This window comes from Apis mellifera, linkage group LG10 (assembly GCF_003254395.2).
Source record: "Apis mellifera strain DH4 linkage group LG10, Amel_HAv3.1, whole genome shotgun sequence".
In the NCBI taxonomy this organism is placed as follows: Eukaryota; Metazoa; Arthropoda; class Insecta; order Hymenoptera; family Apidae; genus Apis; species Apis mellifera.
This window is the reverse complement of record NC_037647.1, coordinates 5,729,404-5,752,139: the sequence shown is the minus strand read 5'-3', so window position 1 is coordinate 5,752,139 and position 22,736 is coordinate 5,729,404. Positions and strand designations below refer to the sequence as shown.

Sequence of the window (22,736 nt, the reverse complement as noted above, 5' to 3'; positions counted from 1 at the left end):
TTATACATGAAAATACTGCATTCATTTTTCATTTCATGTATATATATATATATATAAATGATGTCATATGTTATATATGATGTTATATATGCATTAGTAAAAGATAGACTTAGTATCTAATCAAGATAATAGAATTAAGAAAATGATTTTTGTTTTTATCGTTGCGTTATTTTAATATTAACAAGCATCAAGTTGTTACAGTGCTATTGATTGTGATGTGAGGATATGTTATTTTAATCATAAATAACATAATCGTTTATATTTTGAATATGTTGAAGAAATTGTGTCAACAATATCTAAATTTTTCAGTTGTTAAAAATAATTTAATTATTACGAATTCTTGTGTTAAATGTGCACCGTTAACAGAACCAATCCCGTTTTCAAAAGATTTTTTGTTTCGTCAAGTAAGTCAATAACTGCGCAAGTAACGTTCTAACACCTGTGTATGTATTTGTTCATGTATTTCATTATCATAATTATAGTGACATCTAGCGATTTATTACATAAATATTAATATTTTCAAGAAATCAATTTTTAATTGCGTATTTTTTTCTTTTTCATTTAATTAATTTATAATTTATATAAATCATATTATATTAAATGATAATATTATATATTATATCAAATTTATTATATTGTTATATTAATTCATAATTTATTTTATAAAAAAATAGAAATATATAAAAATATAAAAATATGTGTATGTAAGTAATATTGTTAATATTTTTATAATTGTTAATATTTTTATAATATTAACAATTGAAATAGAATATTAACAAATGAAATAGAATATTCAACTATCAATCAAGCATAATTTCTCAAATACATTAGATTATTTAAACTGGAAATATTAAATATTTCAACAGTTAATATTGCATTTAATATTTTGCTGTAAAAAACAAAAAATTAAGGTATTTTGGTTTTATCGATAATTTAATATGTTATTAAAATATGTATATTATTATAAATAATTATATTTTATTAATTTAATAATAATATATTATTTAATAATTCTTAATTAATTTAATTTTATTATAAACAATATTTTTGCTAATAGCATAAAACTCATAAATATCTTTTTAATTTTTTTTTTTTTTAACAAATTTTAATTAAAATTCTTAGATGTTCGATCCTACATCCTGCACATATACTTATCTGTTGGCTGATATCAACGATAAAACAGCGATTTTAATTGATCCGGTCATTGAATGGGCAGAACGAGATAAAACTATTATTGAGGAATTGGGATTAACATTAAAATATGCTAGTAAGTTGAGAATATAATTACGTTTTGCACAGAAAATATTCATTCGCTGTTGTTTGAAATTCGTGGGAAATAGGATGATTTTTTTTTCCTAAAAAATAAAATGAATCTATGGAATATATTTTTTCAAGCGAAAAAAATTTTATTTTTAAAAAAAAAATAAAGAAAATTATTTGAAGGAATATATTTTCACTTAGAATAAAATTTAATATTTTTAAATTTTTGTTATTATAAATTATTCTATTCTTACGATACATGTTTAAAATAAAACTTATTTTTATTCTTGAAAATAACAATTACCTAAATGTTTATAAAATCTATTAAATGAAGATGTGTTAACGCAATATTATATATTTTTAATTTTCAATATATATGTACCATTTATCCAAAAATGATACAAGTAATATTTTCGAACTAATTGCATTTGATTGCCATGTAAATGATTATATTAGCTTTTAATTAATCATTGTGGTATGCTCTTTTGAATTATATCGATATATGAATTTACATTTATTTATTGGTGTGAATGAATACTAATATTAGAGTAATGAAATTTAATCCGTTGAAATTTAATCAAACATTATCAAATAAATCACATGTTTTCGTTTTAATGAAAAATAATTTCTCATAATTTAATGAAGAAAAACATTTACAATTGAGAGACTCTATGGAAAAGGAGTGTATATGTAGAATATTTTCAATAAATAACAATTTCTTTATATACAAAATAAATAAATAAATATATGAAAAAAAGATTAAATGATAATTGATTGATATATTGATATATTAATCAAAAACAAGAAATAAATCAATAATTAAATCTATTTAATTTAAGATATGATAAAAAAATGACAAACAACATAAATTCTTGAAATTAAAATTTAATATTAGCTTTTATCATCTTATTAAATTCAATTATTAGATAAATTGTGCAGTATAATATAGAATAATATCTTAAGAAAATTATTTTTTTTAAAAATTATTTTCTTATAAGTTCTTTATAATATTATAGTATAATATATATTTTTCATTAGACATCTCAACTTTACAAGTTTTAACATTACAACTCCTATATTTTTTCTGAAGTTATTAAATTATTCTCAACAAGATTTTCATTTTATTTTATAAAAAAAGCATATATATCTTAAAGTTTGTTTTAATAAACTTTAATAAAAGATAATATGCACCAACAGAATTTATATTATTTATCAATTCAAATAATTACGATTCAATATTACATTTTTTTTTTAAAAAATTACTTTTTCTAAAACTTATTTTGCTGTAAATTTATGATATTATGAAATATGATTTATTTTCCACGAAATCCGACAATCTTATACTTTAAAGCTAAATTTCTTCTAAAATCCATCTTAACCTTATCATGATTTTTAATTTATCTACATCGATTAAATTATTTTCAACTTAATCACGATTTTCAGTTTAGCTTTGTATACACTGAAAAAAGCGCAAATCTTACTTGTAATCTTAAATGCGCATAAGTATATTATTCAGTGGATTCGTTTTAACTATATTGGACAAACAACTAAATTAACCATCAATTGTTTCAATCCGATTACACAGAAGAAATATAAATTAAAGAGCACGAAACCGTACACCATACCGATTTAATGTACCGCGTTGATATATCATCCCATACAATAGGGTCAAAAACGTTCTCCTCGGTTAAAACTTCTTAACTGGAGTCTATTGAGCGCGAACACATCGATAATTCAATAATTTAATGAAGTGCAAGTATTATTAAGGAAACCGTGCGCTTAATTGTTCAAATTGCCACTCGAAGTCTTCCATTCGAAGTAAAGCGTAAAAGTCCACTTGAAAATATTAATTATATGGCTTATTGAAAAAAGTCAAAGCGTAATTTATACACATACAAGTTCATTTCATGTAATTGGGCGAACCTATGTGTATTTTTGATAAGAATTTGAAATAGAAAAGCTTAAAAAGAGGGAAATTAAATGATATTGTTATGTTACTCTTATATATTAATGGATATTGATATTTTATTTGACGTAAAAAAACAATTTAGAGAGTTGAATTAAATGATATTATGTTTTTTCTGTTTTAAATTGTTTTTATGTATTGTGAATATTTGGAGTTTTATTGATATAATTGCAAAGCGCAATTGTATCCAATGGTTTTGTTTAATGGAATTTTTGCATTAATTCATTACCATTTTTTCGTCATAAAAGCAATCACATATTGGGATTAGATGAAACTTAAACGAGAAACTGAATTATTTATGAAATATTTTAATTTTATAGAGTATAATAAGTACTTTTTATCTTTACACGTCCTTTTCACTCTTCCAAATAATTTTTAAAATATAAAATATTCAGATATTGTTCAAGATATTGTTCAAATATTTATTCTTAAACAAATACATATTAATAATTGAAATTGAAATATATTATAATACACGTTGAACAAAAAGATTAAATATATGATGATCATAGCAAATATATCTTCAATCCAATGATTATGATAACCTTTATTTAAATAATTTGTAAATATCTTGTAATTATATATTAATTATTATCATGGAAGTAATTTAATTTTACTCTTATAGATAATTAAATTTTCTAATCAGACGAGAAAATGCTAATTTAATTAATCATTGTTTATAAACATGATACAACCGTTATGAAGTGAAAACAGAGTCGTTATGATAATAAAGTAGTCAATGATATCTATGTTTTATTAATAAAGTGTAAATATCGTATTATTTTATTTACACTTATATATCTTGTTACATATAAATCGATTTATGAAAAAAATCAGTTAGAAGAAGACAATGTATAAAAATAATTTATGAAAATGCATATGGTTTGAAAATTTTTTTGACGAGAAGATATAAATTTTTAAGTTTCCTTTTATGAAGAATTATCTAAATTTTAATCTACTAAAATTTAATCAATATATTTAAATTCAGAGTTAAGAATAAATATTAATATAAAAATTAAAAACATGATATAACTTAATTGTGTAAAACATTATATCATATAATGTATACACTTCTGTTCAAAAGTATGACGACATTCATCATTCTCAATCATATTTCTCTTTGAAAATTATGCTTATGAATAATCGCTTATTTTTTTTATATATATTTTAATATGCTTTAAATATTCTAATTATATCAATATATATGATTAAATTATTTAAATATTTATTAAATGCTTACATATCTATGATGCATCTTCATTGTACATAATTTCATTTTTACATCTTCAATCCGCTTTTCAGGCTTGATTCTCTTCATTGCACGATGCCTCATATGTCTGCTGCCATATATGCTTCTGAGTTTTCTTTATTTATTATCCAAATTTCCAAATACAGCGATAAAATAGTAAGATGAATGTATATATAAATGAAAAAAAAAAAATATATATTTATTATTCATGGCATAGGTAAGATATTTTTATGGATTATTTATATAGAATATAATATACTTACGTGATAAAAACAAAATATATGAAGTTTAAGGAAATTCATTAATTATTTCATAACTTCTTCCAGATATTATTATAATCAAGCAAATGAAGACGATAGACGAAAAATTTAATAAGTCTAAGATTCCATATATAATAATTTTATTTTACACACACACACATATACATAAATAATCATTTATTATAAAAATTCGAAAACGTGACATTATTAAATCTTTCAATTGTCCTCATGCTTTTGAACGAGATTTTTACATAAAAATAAATATTTTCTTATTACGTGCCATTTTCTTCTATTGTATAACTTTCTTCCCGTATTTTGCAAAGCGCGTGATACGATTTAATTGAAAAACTTACTCGAAATAATTCTCTCTCGTTCTCATTTACGTTATGTATTATTAACCATTACGAATATATTAATGAAAATATCTAAAAGCTTTGAATGCGAACCCCACTGAGTAAAATTTTAATATTAAAATGAATTTTGAGAAGGATGGCCGCCGGCCAATGAAAAGCATTTGTGATGACCGATAACCTTTCCCCGTATGGGTAAATGCCTTTTGCAGTAAATACGCATATGCACGCTGATCATATCACCGGAACAGGAAGGCTCAAGTGTTTGTTACCTGGTTGCCAGTCAATGATATCACGTAGCAGCGGCGCTAAGGCTGATATACTCTTGAATCCGGATGACCAAATATGCTTCGGCAGGCATAATTTACAGGTGCTTCCTACACCCGGACATACCGAAGGTCAGATATTTTTTTCTTTCTCTTTTTTTTTCATTAGAAGTACTTACTTGTGCTTAAGAATGGGTTGTACAGGGTGTTGATTGTATTCGTGGAACAAGTTTGAAGAGTCTTTTCTAAAAACCTGAAACAAAAATAAAAATTGGTTAGTAAAAAGATCAGTTGAAATGTATTTATTATAAGTTATAAGCAATTTAGACTTGCATTGAATAAGAAGAAAGAGAGCAAGAGTAAAAACAGTCTTACTCTCTTTTATAACATATGAATATGTTAACACGTTGTACATACACTGTTATTTATAAATATACCTGGTCTTTTTGATTTATTATAATAATGATGTATATAATTAATGACAATAATGATACATTAATGAAATATTAATAAACAATATAAATTAATGATGAACTTATAATTGAAAATAATAATTAGGTATAATATCATTTCATAGAATTAATATTTTGTAATAAATTTATTAATTAAATTAATTATAAATAATTATTTTATCTATATTGAAGTATGTTAATTAAACTATATGAAAAATTTGTTTCTGATATTATATTATTACATTTTTAATAATAAATATAATATAAGATATAAATATTTATTAGAAGAAATATATATTTCTATTTGAATCAATATATTTATTTATTATTATTAATTTATTATGTTTTTTTTATTTTTTGTTGTTTTGTTTTTAACATATAGATAAAATATTTGTTTGTATTTTGATATTTTGGCAATATTATTTTATTTTATTAATGTTATAATATGATACATTACTGCCACTTGCTACTATTACACATTTCATTTACAATAATGTGATATTTTATATTGATGATACATGAGTTTGTTTTTACTTTATTTGTATTTATTTGTGTCTTCCTATTTTTATCTAGTTTTATTATAGTTTTATAACATTTAAAATATTAAACTACATCAGAAATGATAAAAAAAAAACAGGAACTGATCGATAAAAGTTATATCATTACATTTATATTTATTAAATCTTGTATTTTAATATTTTACATTTTAAAACATCAAATTTTTAATGAATTTATTTTTCAGTATAATACCATGTAAGCTTATAATCGATAAATTAATATTTTAATAGGTTGTGTTACTTATGTCTGCTACGAACAAGGCATTGCATTTACTGGCGATGCACTTTTAATACGTGGATGTGGACGAACAGATTTTCAGGTTTGTAAATAAAAAGATTTTTTTTTATAATAAATTTAAACTTGAAAAAAATATTGCAAAGATTTTATTGGAAATAAATATTAAAATATATAGAAATATTCTTTACTTTATTTAATCAATTTTTTCGATTAATTATTTTAAAATGATTTATAAATAAAAAAAAATTTAGAGAAATTTTTTAAATTCGAATTCCATAATTTCGAAGAAAAGTTTTATTTGCAAAACTAATATTTTACGTGAATCTATCTATTATACTTTTATAGATTTTATTTCATAATTATTAAATGTATATTTATATTTGATATATTTCATTGACGCAATCGTGAAGAACGTTAAAACGAAAAACGTTCTAAATATCATATTTTACGGAACATTTAATTTATGAACCGCAAGGGATGGTAGAGAGCGTTCAATCTTAAAATCTGGCGACGATGGATACTTCATACGGAAAGTGCTGACGTAAAATTATGTATGTTCAATATTGTATGTGATAACTTCTGCATATTATGCATCATTTATTTAGAAGCTAATAATTTTAAAAGTGTCACATCATTGATATTTATTTAAATAAAATATTATATTTTTATTATTATTTTTTCATTTTATAGATTTATTTATATTATATATCAGTCGATGATATTTAATTAAATTTTCAAAAATACAAATTAAAATATAACACCAATTTTCTAGATTAAATTGCACTTCATTAATTTATTATAAATTCCAATTATTTCAAATGAATTTGATTAATTATTGATTTCTTAAATTTATAAAAATATTATATTTTTTTAATAAATAAATAGAATGACTAAAAAAAAGTGAAAAACTAAACTATTCACAGATGCACCCAATCGTGCCAATTATAAATATACATACCAAAGAAGATAAGATAATTATGAAATGTCTCCCCAAACTTCTATCTTTATCTTGTGCAATTATTATAATTATAATTTTTATTTTCAACCTTATTATTTGTATTTCTTAATATAAATTTTTTAGACTAATAAATTATCTGTTCTTTTTGAAAGCTGTATTAAGTTTTTTCCATATAAAAATTTTAACTTGAATATAAATGGAATGTTTAATCAGTTCTCAATCTATTATTAATGTTTCTAATATAATTTAAAATTTAATTAATTCTTAGTATAATTTAAAAATAAGTTAATTTTTATTATTTTTGTTTATTATAGGGTGGATCATCAGAGATTTTATATAAATCAATTCATACAAAAATCTTTACATTGCCACAAAATTTTAAGCTATATCCAGCTCATGATTATTGTGGTAGAACGGTAACTACGGTGGCTGAGGAGAAGATTCTTAATCCGAGATTATCTAAATCACTAAATGAATTTGTGAACATAATGAATAATCTTAATCTATCTTATCCAAAAATGATAGGTATGTTAATTCGTTTATGTATTATATATTTAAAGCATTATATAATTTTCAAAAGTTTTATTTGAAAATCATGACAAAGCTTGATATTTCTGTAACTACTACTACTACTACTACTTTTTAAACTTTATAAGCATAAAATTTTGTTTACCCTTTTAGATAAAGCTTTACCGGCTAATAAAGTTTGCGGATTATATGAAGTTCACGAGGAACAGAAACCATGAAGAGATGAACTCTTCTGTGGTATTTTTACGTTCATCGATCGACCGATGTTAATTCAATTTTGTCGTTTTATGTAAAATAATAGTTTATAATAAAAGGAATTTAATTATATAATAAACATAAAAAAAATTTAAGAAAAGCGCGCATATATTATTCTTAATTGATACTTTTGCTTTTAATTTTTAAATTCGCGCTATTATTAAGATTAAAATTTAAAATTACATTGCGAAATACGAAGTTGTTTTTACATGTCTTTTTCATTTTCATTAAACATTTGTCCTATTTTCTAAATAATTATATTAAATTTAAAAAACTAATTAATTTTGCTATATATACATATAGAATATGTTGTATTTATTGTTGGGACATTTAGATCTCTGTGTCAGCCAATGTAATGCATTTATTTTTCAACTGAATGTAATATTCTTCTATAAACATATATTTTTCATATAATAAAGAAGATTTTATATTAACATAAATAAATACGCCGAATTAGCCGCCTACAAAAGCGGAAATCATTGAATCAAAAAAATAGTTCGTAATAGTTCCAAATTTCGCCGTTAATTTCACAGTGTCCCCTAACCTCAAATATCGTTTGAAGAACTGAATTTGTGAAGTACGCGAAACGAAATGTAAGACGGTAATAGAGATGAAGGTTGGTGTAATCGGGTAGTTTAAACGGGCTGTCTTGTCGAAACTCGGGATGAAGAGACCCCCATGGTGTGCCGCTGGTTTCTACTGCATAGCTGAGGGTTGAAATCGATACCGTTTCCAGGGTAACCAGTGGGTACGGTGGCCGACACACGGGCAAAGGTATGGGCCAAGGCTATCTGCTCGTGCGTTTTCATGCTTTCCTGAAAAAAAGAAAGAGATGAAGGTATGTATAAAAGAAGAGACAGTGAGGTTAGGGGCGCGGGGAAGAAGAAAAACAGATGAAACCACGCGGAATGTGTAATTTCCCTGGGTCCGGTGGCTTAGACGAAAAATAGAAAAGTCAGACTAGGGTATGCGGTTGTTAACAAAACGAAATGCTTCAGAGACTTTTGATAAGATATATGTGTACGTTTCTCTAAACCGTAAAAAAATGAGAACCGAAAGTAAGCGGATGCAATGATATAGTCTCAGGCAATTTGTCAAGCTTAAAAAGTTTTTAATATAATATGCTGCTCACGATATTGCATTGTATACCGTTTGATTTCGTCTTCTTTCCTCTGTCTCCTCTGTCTTTTTCTCTGTCTCGTCTTGATTACGTATTACAGCATGGTTAAGTATTAGAGGCGAATGTAAATGATGTCATAGCGCGAAATATTATTCTTTCTTTATTCATACTGTTATTACCGGTGTGTAATGGTGACTATGATAGACAAGTACATCTATAAATTGTCGTTTCGATCGACAATGTTTTCTTTCGATCGTATATGGATATATACTATATGCTGCCAGATTTATTTTATTTTTTTTTGTTGGAAATCGAAACATTCGAAAGTGTCAGTTGACTGCGACGAATCACGCGCCAAACTTTGTCATCGATTGGTATTAGCCTTTCTATACATATGTTGGATATTTTGGTTGCCTATATCAAACACGTGAAACCTTTGAAATATAGATTAAATTTATCATTTAATTGAATATTTATGCAATTATGTGTTGTTAATCGTGTTTCGATTCAGAATGTTAATCACATACGATTCGATTAACATTTATTACATATGTTAAAACAATGATTATTATATAGATAATATTAAATGTTTTCATTTTAGAATATTATTATATAATCATATAAAGTTATCTTCATTATAATGTAAATAATTCGATTTGTTATTTTAATTTTCATTCTATCTGCTATTTTTTTTCCAATGATTTTTGAATGATTCTTAGTAATATTTTCAACAGAGAAAAATAAAGAAATAAATAATCTGACATATTGATCGAAACAATAATTTAAAAATAATAAATAACACTTATATTTAATTTTTTTTTATATTTTTATGAAAACGTTAAATTATAACATGTAAATTTATTTAAATAAAATTTATTTAAATATAAACAATTTGAATTGTTTATCTTAAATGTAACTTATATAATTAATCTAGATAAAGACTTTTTATTATTTCTATATTTAATATGTATATAAATTTTAATTTTTATTTATATGTTTTTTAAATTATCTTTTCATATAAAAGCTATTTCACTGATTAATACTAGCAGTTTGAATAGAATAGCCGTCAGATGTTTCGTTGAAAGTAACATTTCCGCCGGAAAATCTGTCAAAAGTTGACAATTACATAGCACGGTGAAGTATATCATTTAAAATCACGATATTCCCGCCACATTATCGACTGACCATTGCGCGCATGTGAACGCACCCTCCGGCGCGGTCATCTAGTGACAGCTTTTGATTGGTCGAATCGTTTCAGCGGCACCGGCGCCGCGTTTCACCTCCATCTTGATTTCTCGTAAAGCGACCCACCCAGCAGCAGTGTCACAGTAGTACGCTGTGCTCTCGTATACGGCGGGTGAGTGGTGTCTTGCATATAGCAATTTGTTCTGCAACGTTTCTGGCGTTTGTTAGTCAGTGCATCGTCGTTTCTTCGTAGAAGATCGAGCTAAGCCAGGAATCATTACGAGAGGAATCCAAACGACACATCGTGCGGGAGTTTTACGAACAGTCAATCAAGGAAGAAAGATGAAGGGGATGCTGGTGCCCGCACTGCTGGGCGTCTTGATGGTCTGCCGGGTTCAAGTAAGTACCGTTTCGATTCAAAAAGAGGAAAACAGGAACAACACGTTAGACATGCAACCATCGCGAATCGATCGTCTCGGATAATTTCTTCTCGACTAGTTTCGATGACAATTTTTATTTTTTTACCCTCTCAGCGAACAAGCGGCAAATGTCACGCGCAACGCGCATCACGATCGATGTAATGACCACAGTGTACTTGTTTCGTGAAATTTCTCTTAAATGCTTCCCAATTAAGCACCGTGTGCTACCTGTCAAACGGTTTACAGGGCTCAATCGATGCACCGCGATGCGTTCATTTAGAGTGCATTATACTGTGCGGCTGTAACGATCGACAACTTACGTACACGTACATTCTCGACAAGAATGTTTGCTTTCGTTCGAGGACTACACGATCAACCGCCTACTAGACTCCAACGCTCTTTCCATGCGACCGAGCGGCATTAATCGAATCTGACGTTATATATCACACAATATCCTGTCCTCGCTACTTTGCTGGCTATTTTAATCGTTAATGTCATGTATCGTAATACGATTATACCAATTGCTCTTTTCTATTGGTTCACGTCACAATCACAGATTCTTGATCAGAAATTAAGATTTTAAGATGTCAGGATCTTAAGATTTTTCACTAAATTTTTAATCACTAATAGTTTATCACTATCTTTTTTATCACTATCACAAATTCTGGATTAAAAATTATGTTTTTTGAAGTGTAGATTTTCATAAATTTTAATCATTAATGTCACATATCATACTAATTAATCTTTTTTTTTTTTTATTGAAAAGAACACGAGTTTTTATTAGAAACTAGATTTCTTAATGTATATATTTTCTAGAGAATTTTAAAAATCGTGCAATTATCGTTCCATCATATCGCATTATAATTACATCGCGATTCTCGTTGCACTCGTAAAAATATCGATAAAAGGAAGGAATCAATTATAGATTTGCGATTAATTACCACGTCTAAAATTTTTGTCAAACTTTTTTACGTAACGTTCGAGAATAACGTCGAATCAAAATTCTCGTTCGTAAAGTGTTAACGGTGTTCCAGCGATGCCGTACAAGTTTCGGTGTGTTCTTTTTGTCGGGAAAAAAAGAAGCACGGTCCTTAGGAAGCGCTCGCTTTTAAAACGTTTCAAAGCACACCTATCCCGGGGGAGTAACCTTGTGTATGCGCAAATTATCACGCATGAACGAACATAGGCAAAACTCCGGAGGCACAGACAAAGCAAAGAGATTGCAAATACGTAAGTCGCAAAACGGATTTGCGAACGATTTTCTCGTTAACGTTAATTCCGTGTGACAGTTCAATTTACGTGCTCGTTTCTCCCATTACCACGAAATAGAATCGCGTCTAATAGATGGAAAAGTTCGTTCTGGAAAGGTGCACCATCATTTGGGCATAGAATACGAAATAAGAAAGATCGTCGACTCGACTTTTTTTTCAAGAGCCAATGTTGTCATTTGAAATTGTACCATTGTTTGCAATTTTTTTTAAATTAATTTATTTTATTTAATATAGAAAATAAAATAATCTTTATTTCAATCAATTTTTGAACCAAAAAAATTTAATTTGATTTACGTTTTTATCTCAATACATTCTTTCATTTACTAACCTTTTTATTAACCTTTTACACTTGTGTATTCTTTTTTCTATCTTATTCTATTTCATTCCATTCTATTTTATCTCTGTTTTTATTTAATTGCCGTATAAAATAATTTATATTATAAATCCATTTTGAATTATAAAATTATTAAAAATAAACATTTCCTATTTTTGTTATTCTTCAATTATTTTACCGAGTCTAAAATTTAGAGAGACGAATAAATCTGAAAAAAATGATGAATTTGTTAGTTTGTAAATTTTTGCGTTTATTATGTTTATTATATTTGTTACGTAATACAATAATTAGATAGTTATAGCTACAATTTTTCCAGGTAATTTTCCATTATTAAATTTTTTTTTCTTTTTCAAGAAAATAAAATTTAAAAATAGTGTTTTTTCTAGAATAAATAATTTTTAGAAATTCCTTCCAGACAAAATAAATCTTCAATCAGAAGTATTTTAAATAATATTGGATAGAATTTCCAGTTTAATTTTTAAATGATAATATAAGTTATTTTATAATTCAATATTAAATCAATATTTTTCTCCATTTTCTGAACATCACTTGTTAACTTGAATAATCAGAACCAAATATTTCATAGTTTAAAAAAAAGAAGAATTCTTCTTCGAATAAACGTTGGTCCCGTTTTTTCTTCCGATATCCAACCGTTTTTGTACTTAAACGCAATTACAATCTTCACCTAGATTTGCCATAATTAAAGGCACGCTGTGTCGCATGATTGAAACGCACAGTTAAAGATTTTTCCGGTGGCTTTCGATGTTTCCTCATTTCCCGCGGTCCCATTTTTTTCCATCGTAAAGCTACCGTTTTCACGGAATAAAAAAAAAAAAAGGAAAAAAAGATATTTCGCCGCTTAAATGTGGTTCCTTGTCCCCATGCTGGCGTACTAGAGAAAATGCTCTGGTAATGGAGCACGGAGGTAAATGAGGACGAAAGAGTTTCAATGCATTTTTCATTTTCGACGCAGATTCTTTTAAGGTCATCTTTCACACCGCTATCTTCTTTCATTCTCTCCCTGTTTTCCTTTTTTTTTTTCTCTTCTTTTCTTTCTCCTTCTCTTTCTCTCTACCTTTTTCCTCGCTCCATCTCTCTTCGATCGTTCTCTTTTTAAATGCTTCTTTTTTAATCAAACTGCATATTAATCCGATAACGAAATCACCGCTGTTATAAGAGCGGTTATTACTAGAGTGGAAGCAAATGCAAATGCAAATGATTTACTCGCGCCAGATATAGAGATAACGTCAGATATTCGAGAGATAATTTAGCAACGATTATCATTCGAATGATTCGAAATGAAAAATTAAATCTCTGCGTAACCTGAATCTTATAGACGTACAATAACCGAGAAATTTTTGTTAACGAGTGAAAGAAGGCGTGAAATATTTTTCGAAAGTAATTAATTGTAATTCATTGATGTTTGATAAATTAAGAATAACTGGATATATATATATATATATATTCGTACTTTTTATATCTTTTCTTATTTAAATGAAAAGAATATTTCTTCGTATATAATAATCATTACTCGTATCTTAATGAAAGTGGAAAGAGTTAAAAATTGGAAAGAGAGATTAATTTAATGTAAATGAGACATTTTATTATATTGCGGCAATATCTCACGTAAAATCCTCGTAAAATATTTAAATCCAGCAATATATATATATATATATATATATATATAGCCGCGTATATAGTTGTATTGTTCTTAGAAAATATGCAATCTTGAGAAGAATTATATACTTGAATCTCTACTTCTATCTCTAGTAATCTTCCCTACAACTATGTACTCGCATCGAGTACACATGGATATAAAAGACTGACTTATAATAGAAGAGAAGTAGGATACAGAAGTACTATCTAGTATCTTCTTTCACTTTTTATGAATATATATATATAAAGTTTAAAAAAAAAAAATATATCTTGATATTTTAATTAGAAATTTATTATTGGAAAAAAAATCGAAGGATGAAAATTTTGAAATAAATAAATCATAAAATAATTACAATTTTTTTTTTAAATATTTCAAGTTTCGTTACACGTCCCTTTGCATTTTCATAATATTTCGCGTGTATTAAAAAATGAATTATATAAAATTATTCGTATCCTCATTTTCTTCGATGAATGAAAGACGCACGATTGAAGAGATGAAAGAGAAAGAAAAAAACTATATATTATAATTCTTACAATCTCATTTATGTCTATTCTCTAATCATTTTTAAAATATCCTTTTTCTTTTTTTTACTTCTCTCTTCCATCATAAAAATCCGACAAAACTTTCCCAATTATATAATAAATTGCTTTTCATCGTTGATCGATGATTTATGAACAATTAATCCCTTTCAAATTTATAGATCTTTCATCTTTTCATTGATACAAAGTAATAAAAAAAAAGACAAATGAAAGAGAAACGAAAAAATTACACGTTACTCCTAAATTATCCCTGCTAATTTCGATCATTATATCCACTGTATTCTGAAAAAGATAAAAATCGATTCTCAAATCCCTCGTAGCTATCAAATTTTCTAATTGCTCGTCTTGCTATTCCACCAATATGATGAATTATCGTATTCGAACGATCAAATTATTTCAAAATTATTTCGTGTTTACCTGTATCTTTAACAACGCTTTCACAACACTTTAACACTTTCTTAGACAAGATATACTCGCCAATTAATTTTGTCGTTTAATATCTCTCGAGGAGATATCTATTACAATCCGGCATTTATTAATCCCCGACTGATTTGACCGAATGCGAAATATTTTTCCATCTTTTTATCGAGACACGTATATTTATTATTTCTATATTAGTTGCACGAATAAAAAATTAGATATCGTTACGCACTGTCGATTAGGCGTAAAATGAGTTTCCAACTTATCGAAAAATCTAATTTAAAATTCGAATCTCGATTTGTGATTTATCTTGCGAGGATTAGAGGATATAACGATATATAAATATCCGCAAATGCTCGAGAATTGGACGAAAGGAAGTTTTCACAGTCGAACAGGGGGGAATTTATCTTCGCATGTCGTTAAAAAATAAATATAAATAGCTGCGAATGTTTGTGAGAGGAGAAGAAGTTTCTTTTACGAAGAATTTATCTTCGTACGTCGTTAAAAAAAAAAAAAATTTGATGAATATTCCTTTGATATATTCTTGCAATAAAGAATGCTTATTTGACATTTCCCTTTCGAAAGCAACTTCGTAATAGTAACAATTTCCTCCGTCCTGAATGATTTCCATCCATCCTGTTCGTACAACCTCCACGTATATCGACAACTTTCAACTCTCCAAATTTGCTTGTCGAGTTTGATCTCCTGATTTTTGATTTCTTCAGCGATGCAACTTTTGGTTAGTTACGAAATATATTCTGCAGAGTATCTCCTTTCCAATCCCATTTCATTCCTTCAAAGATCTTTACACCTCCTCCAGCATAACAATTGACCAAGTAAAATGAGAAAAACTTCGTATGCTATCCAAAAATGATCGTATTCGACATCTGCTTGCATTTCGCATTGAGAAACACCACCTAGAAAATAATAACTATAAAAATAATCTAAAAAATAATTTAGAAAATAATCTAGAAAATAAAACGATCGATTAAAACATCTCGTCCAAGATGTCGAAATTGGGCCACGCGAGATATTGTATTTCAAAAAAAGAGAATTAATTTTAGATAAACGAAGAAACTTTGCTTTCGAGATGAATTGGGCGGGTGATAACAGATTTCGCGAAAGATTTATGGGGAAGATTAACGAGCGGCGTAATAATTCCTCGTCGGAGAAGTCGATTTCTCGATGGTTATTAGTTTTCCAAACGGAACCCTACCCGGCGAACAACCCGAGCTTTCTGCCCGTGAACGTTTCGAGAGCCTTTAACAATACAGTGTTAATAAATCGTCGGACCGCTCGTAAGGGTCATTCGGATAACAGAAGGTGACGTGGAGTAGTTGCACCGGTGCTTATAAATTAACAACCAGCTCTCGGACCTGGATTCCGTTATTCCAACATCGGGATGAATTTTTTAGAAGAATTTGGATGAATCGAGAGCTGATCTTGCTAGAGCTTTCTCGCTTTCTCGATTAGAATTAGATTTGGGAAATTTCACGTGTTGCGAGTGATAAAACAATTTGTTTGCAAATTAAAACGAGTTTTCTAAATTTCTAATTAATTTTACGATTATAAAGTAGTTAAAGTAATATATAGTAGTAGTGGTAATAATTATATATCGTTTTAAATTTATTAAACGTGTATGTAGATATTTTATTAGAAGAACTAGTCATCATGATTATTTAACTATATATATATGTATATACGAAGGACACTTGTTAATTAATTATTTATAATTTCGCGCCAGCAATGTTAAATAATTTAATAATTCAGCTTCGTTTTGCATTACGCAGCATCGAATACGAGTGTAATGCGAATTAAGAAATTATTTATAATTTCATGCAAGTAATATTGGACAACTTACAAATTTGGAGGTATTATTATCTTTACGATTATAGTAATATTGTTATTTAATATTTTACACAATGGAAATTGACGCCGTGTTTCTTCTTATGGTGTTGTATCTAAAACATAAAGTAAAAATATTTTATTAAATTATTTACTTCTTACTCTACTTTAAATGTCATACTTAAATATTTCTTTCAAGCTATTTTTATGAAAAAGAGATGTTGTTCGACTATTCTTGTTGATGAGCATCATTGTACGATTATAGTAATATTATTATTTAATACTTTACTTATGGTGTTGTACCTAAAACATAAAGTAAAAATATTTTAGTAAATTATTTACTTCTTACTCTACTTTAAATATCACACTTAAATATTTCTTTCAAGCTATTTTTATGAAAAAGAGATGTTGTTTGAATATTCTTGTTGATGAGCATCATTGTATGGTTATAGTAATCTTATTATTTAATACTTTACTTATTGTACCTAAAACATAAAATAAAAATATTTTAGTAAATTATTTACTTCTTACTCTACTTTAAATATCATATTTAAATATTTCTTTCATTCTGGGACAAGCTATTTTTATGAAAAAGAAATGTTGTTCGAGTATTCTTGTTGATGAGCATCATTATAGTAATATTATTATTTAATACTTTACTCATGGTGTTGTACCTAAAACAAAGTAAAAATATTTTAGTAAATTATTTACTTCTTACTCTACTTTAAATATCACACTTAGATATTTCTTTCAAGCTATTTTTATGAAAAAGAGATGTTGTTCGAGTATTCTTGTTGATGAGCATCATTGTGGAGGCTGTGGCCATCGATTTCTAAAATCGTTGGAGTAATTATGAGGGATGATGGGTGAATGAAAGTGCAGCTTTATAGAGTATGTCGATGTTGCATTGTATTTTGGCGGTGAAGCACGTTTATGATTGTACTCCTTTCGCTCTAAGAGGTAGGAGGATAATTGCAGGCATTATCTCAACTGTCTTTCGTATCATGTACCACTGTTTTATATTAGGTTACTGATGCGAGTTTCAGAGAAGAGTATCACATTCTTCTTCTCTTATTAAGTAGGTTATTAAGTTTTCACTCTTCTTTGACCATTTTAAATTGTAGAAATTCTGAAAGAAATATTTTATTTGTCAATAACTTTAATTAATAAAGTTATTATTAATTAATAATATTAATAATAATTAAAATATTATTAATTAATAATCTTCTTTTCATTTCAATAACGATATTGGATATAAGAAAATGATGATGAGGATGGTTATTATATTTTTTGGATTTCAATTCAAATATTTGATATGTTTTTTTTAAAAAAATTAATCGAGATTGCTTAGAAAAAATACGACTTGAAATTTCGAGAAATTATAAGATTTCTGACGTTCCAAAATACATTTTATGCACGACTCGATAAAAGTCAGCATTAATCTTCTAGTATAAACCGTCTGTAACGGGATTGATATTTCTACCACTAAAAATATATTTCAACTATTGATTTAAATATTAATGCAATATCCGGTATGAACCTGTAGAATGGCCTAATATAGTTGTTCCAGTTTCATAAATTACGAATGCACGGCCATAGATAACGACACGACTCGCGATAAAATAACCGGTAATTATTTTTTTTTTCTCTTTCTTATTGGTATCCTTGGTATTGGAAATTTTTACTTAATTCAATATTTTGAAAAAAAATGCGAAAGTTTTGTAAATATCTGTTTTCCAATTTTCGCAAAAGATGATAACAGAATCTATAAGTACGAATTCTAGTACGCGTATTAATGCGGAATTGCATGCAAGGGCATAACAATTAGGAAACACGACGAATGCAACACATGTATTATACACTTTAGATTAAACCCACTAATTGCTTACGTTTCAGTGACCAATTATGGTACGATATCGTAACAAGCCGTGGCAACCGTATAGCACAATCATTGTTTTGTAATAAATTGAAAATAAATTCAACGAAGAAACGTTTCCTTCTTTGCTCCATTTTTAAATAGAATAATCCAATCATTTTATCTAATAATCTTTTCTTATCGAACATCTGCAATATATGAAATATATTTCTAATTATTTATTTCAAAATAGAATTTTCTTTATTTTCTTTACACAGAAATTTAAACTCTATATTTTTTCTTTATATAATAATCATTTCTATAATTTTAATACAAAAAAATATATATATATAAAATAACTTATAAAACAACAAAGAGGGAGAAAATGAAAGATGAAAATGAATTTTGAATTTCATTGCATTTCTTTATCATTTTTCTTCCACTTATCGAAAATTAATATCTACTCTCCTCGAAATGTGTGTTAGTAGTCGAACCCATCCCCATCCGCTCCGCCGGAAACCGAGAGCAGCGCATCTCGGTCAGGCTTCCGGCGGCCATCGACTTATTTGCACAATGGCCGTAGAGCCTTTCTTAAGAAAGGGAATCGAGGGTCGCGTTTCGGTGTGTCAGCATCTGAAAAACTCTGTTCCACGCGGTGTCGCGTGTGGCCGAAGCTCCTTAAGGCTGCGGTCAGATTCGCTTTAAGTGCATTAAGTAAATCCACTTAGATCGAATCTTATATAAAACATGGGCTAATCAGCTTTAAAGGGCTGCGCTCCCGGACGCGTGTTCAAAGGAACACCATCTGACTCCAATCTTGCGCCCTCCTTTGCATTTTCGACACCCTGATTGATGATTCGTCTTTGCCCATGTGCCATTGATGACAGAGATCTCTCTAGTACACCTAAAATATTTAAACGATGAGTGTACAGTTCCATCTTATTCTTCCTTTAGATTTTTAATTCCATTTTTAAAAAATTGACTTTTTGGAAGTTTGAAGAAAGAATGAAAGGAAAGTGTTCTTCCTCTTCTCTTTTCTTTTTGGAGAAGAGTGGATGGTTTGTTATTAATGATATTACGAATGATTCGAATTGTAATCGATGACTTGTGTTCGAAGGAGGTATTATTTCATTAAATAATCGTAGCTATAAGAAATTATTTATTGGAAACTTTTAAAACAGGATCGAATCACCATAACTGTAATTTACGTTGAGGCATTAAAACGGATAACATGTATCGTTAAACGGATAACATGAGAATAACTTATATTAGCAAACTGTAAAAAAAGAGATCGTACGTTACAATATTCTCTCTATATATATATATACAGCTATAAAACTATACTGGAAAGAATTTTTAATCAAATAGAGTTTGTTAAATCTCATTTCTGTATGAATTATTCTTTTACTTTACGATTCTTTAAGCTACATCTCTCTTTAATATTCAACTATTGTTCCATTACATACGATACTTTAACTTTTTGTACAAATTCTGATTATCTAAACTCCAACTTATTATATATAATTGCCATTTATACGTAAGATGTATTCGTGGAATAATTTCAGAGAGTCGATTCTTTCTGAACAAATATAAAACTCTGCTGTAGAAAAGTTCACAAGTAACTTGCGTCAAATAAAATAAAATGAAGATGGAGCGAGATATTCCGTCTCTGTCACACCGCCATCCCACTCCATCACTGTCTCCCTTTATCCAAACATAAATTACAGCTTAATAGATAAGTTTCGACCAAATTCTCTCCATGATACATTATTGCAAAAATATTTCGCACAACCAATCATCGTGTCTACAAAATTTCTAATATTTTCTTTACTATCTCGAAGAAAAAGTAGACAAAATTTTTGTTAAAAAAAATCCTCTCGTACAAAGAGTGATCGCCATTCTCTCTCTCTCTTTCTCCTTCCTACTATTTTCCAAGAGAAAGAGAGAGAGAGAAGAAAAAAAGAAATACCGTTGACACTTCGCCCGTGCGAAATATCGTTTGTCGTCGATAAAATCGGGGGAGGAGGAGGAGGAGGAGGGGAAAAAAAGAGATCGGTCGATGGCACAATCGATGCATGGAAACGGATTGGAAACGGGAACAGAGAAGAGAGTTGGACGTTCTCTCCCTCTCCCCCGCTCTGGTGTGTTTGAGAAAAGGAGATCGGTAAAAGCCTCTTCCTGAAACGCGCGCACGTGAAACGATTCGTGGATTCTGCGTTCGAGGGCGAAAAGTAGTGAAAACGTTGTGGATCGATGGTGGAGTGGAGAGCGGGCGTGTAAATGAAACGGCCGGAGATTCGAGCTCTCTCTCCCTCCCCTCCTCCTCTCCTCTCCCTCCTTCTCTGGATAGATTGGAACCGTTTGAAAGGGAGCAGTTGAGATTGTTGGACGAAGTAATGGCTCGGGAACGCGCTTGTTTGAGGATAGTTGAATTTTATATCGATCGTGCTAGGTGTTGCCTCCTCCTCCTCCTCCTTTTCCTCCTCCCCCATATTTTCTTCCACGTGATGATGGAACAAGGAGATGGAGCTAAGTTAGATACGAGAAATGATTAGTTTGGTTCTTTTTTCAAATCGTGAGAAATTGGATGGAATTAGGATTGCTGGAAGGTATTTATAAAATTGGAATTTTTATTTTTGGAATGTAATGCATCGTAAAATTCGAGGAGTTTGGTAGGTTGAAGACTTTTGAAATAACGTTTGACGAAATAACGAATAAGTTTTTTATGTTTGTCCGAGATAAAATTTAGGTGAAAGGAAAAAAAAAAGAAGGAAAGAAAATGAATTAAGGATTAAATCGGGTAATTTGAATATCGAGGCGATTGAATTGTTGGCGAAAATTCTTCAAATCGCCTCTATTATTCGGACAGATTGAGATCGTTCGAAGAACTTGCTTAATATAGTTTGGCTAATAGCACAAATCGCTTACACCCACTCCAGAAAACCAAGTGACCCGTAACATATCGAGCTATTGTATTGTAAGAAGAATCTTTTTCTAAGGGAAAATAGAAAATTGAATTCCGTTTAACGAGAGAATACGTAGATCTTATTATTTTAACATTATTTTAACATCGTTATTCTACATTCGATAATGTCTTCAATTATTCGTTGAAATATTAAGTACTATTGTTAAAAAATTCAATATATACATTTCAATAATTTCATTTGTTCCACGTATAATTCGATTCTTTGGAAAAGAATTAAAATAATTCATTTTTTTTTTTTAGAAATTATTCTTCAATCGTTGCTTTCACAATCTCTTCATTTTCGAGACATTGTAAGGAATACAAGATCGTAAAGAATAAAATGTATATAAAAAATAAAGTAACGAGATGGTTCCCCTGCACATCGCTTAACTCATGCAGAACTTATTTGTCCATTTTCTTTACTTTTCCTATCTGGGTCAAGTAACGAATAATGGTAGACTGGTTTAGTTTCATATAAAACAGTATATATCTCTCTCTCTCTCTCTCTCTTCACGAGAATTACTTTCAATAAAACTCTTTCGAAACGTCATTCTCGATGGCATTTGAATTATTCTCTGTTGAAAGACCGATTTGAATTGAGATCTTGAATTTGATCTAAATAGAGGAAAATTCAACTATCCTAAAATTTACATAAATTTTTCTCCAATAGGAAAGTTTTTTTTCTTTCAGTGAAGTTTTTTTTGTTTTATAAATATTTAAATTCAAAATTTAAATAAAGATCGATTGCATTGATCGTAACTTTTTTTTTTAAATATATCAATATATT

The 22,736-nt window shown here is 28.0% G+C and overlaps 2 protein-coding genes across 4 annotated transcripts in view; both read left to right on the top strand.

Annotated features, from left to right (window-relative positions):
- Positions 1–70: 70 nt before the first annotated feature.
- LOC410023 (persulfide dioxygenase ETHE1, mitochondrial) lies at positions 71–10,962 on the top strand. Of its 2 annotated transcripts, none has more exons than XM_393510.6 (7): positions 71–404; positions 1,123–1,267; positions 5,298–5,483; positions 6,592–6,680; positions 7,871–8,081; positions 8,238–9,177; positions 10,718–10,962. In XM_393510.6, exons 1-6 carry the CDS (start codon positions 270–272, stop codon positions 8,300–8,302), a joined length of 831 nt encoding a protein of 276 aa, XP_393510.1. In that variant the 5' UTR covers positions 71–269; the 3' UTR covers positions 8,303–9,177; positions 10,718–10,962. The 2 variants fall into 2 exon arrangements, with proteins under 2 accessions (XP_393510.1, XP_006562957.1); XM_006562894.3 differs by lacking the exon at positions 71–404 and adding an exon at positions 426–443.
- The window catches only part of LOC551733 (amyloid-beta-like protein), a 44,058-nt gene continuing 32,024 nt past the window's right edge, over positions 10,703–22,736 (top strand). The window contains exons 1-2 of one of the 2 annotated variants that reach the window (XM_026443414.1): positions 10,703–10,816; positions 10,898–11,043. In XM_026443414.1, the coding sequence (XP_026299199.1) occupies positions 10,987–11,043 (57 nt within the window). In that variant the 5' untranslated portion in view covers positions 10,703–10,816; positions 10,898–10,986. Of the gene's footprint in view, positions 11,044–22,736 lie in introns of both variants that reach the window. The other variant, XM_016914430.2, reaches the window with a different exon arrangement.

What these genes read in the sequence shown, in the direction of transcription:
- LOC410023 (XM_393510.6), top strand. Translation starts at nt 270, where the DNA reads ATGTTGAAGAAATTGTGTCAACAATATCTAAATTTTTCAGTTGTTAAA. An exon ending in TACACCCGGACATACCGAAG is followed by an intron (nt 5,484 to 6,591) that starts GTCAGATATTTT and finishes ATATTTTAATAG; the next exon opens with GTTGTGTTACTTATGTCTGC. An exon ending in GTGGACGAACAGATTTTCAG is followed by an intron (nt 6,681 to 7,870) that starts GTTTGTAAATAA and finishes TGTTTATTATAG; the next exon opens with GGTGGATCATCAGAGATTTT.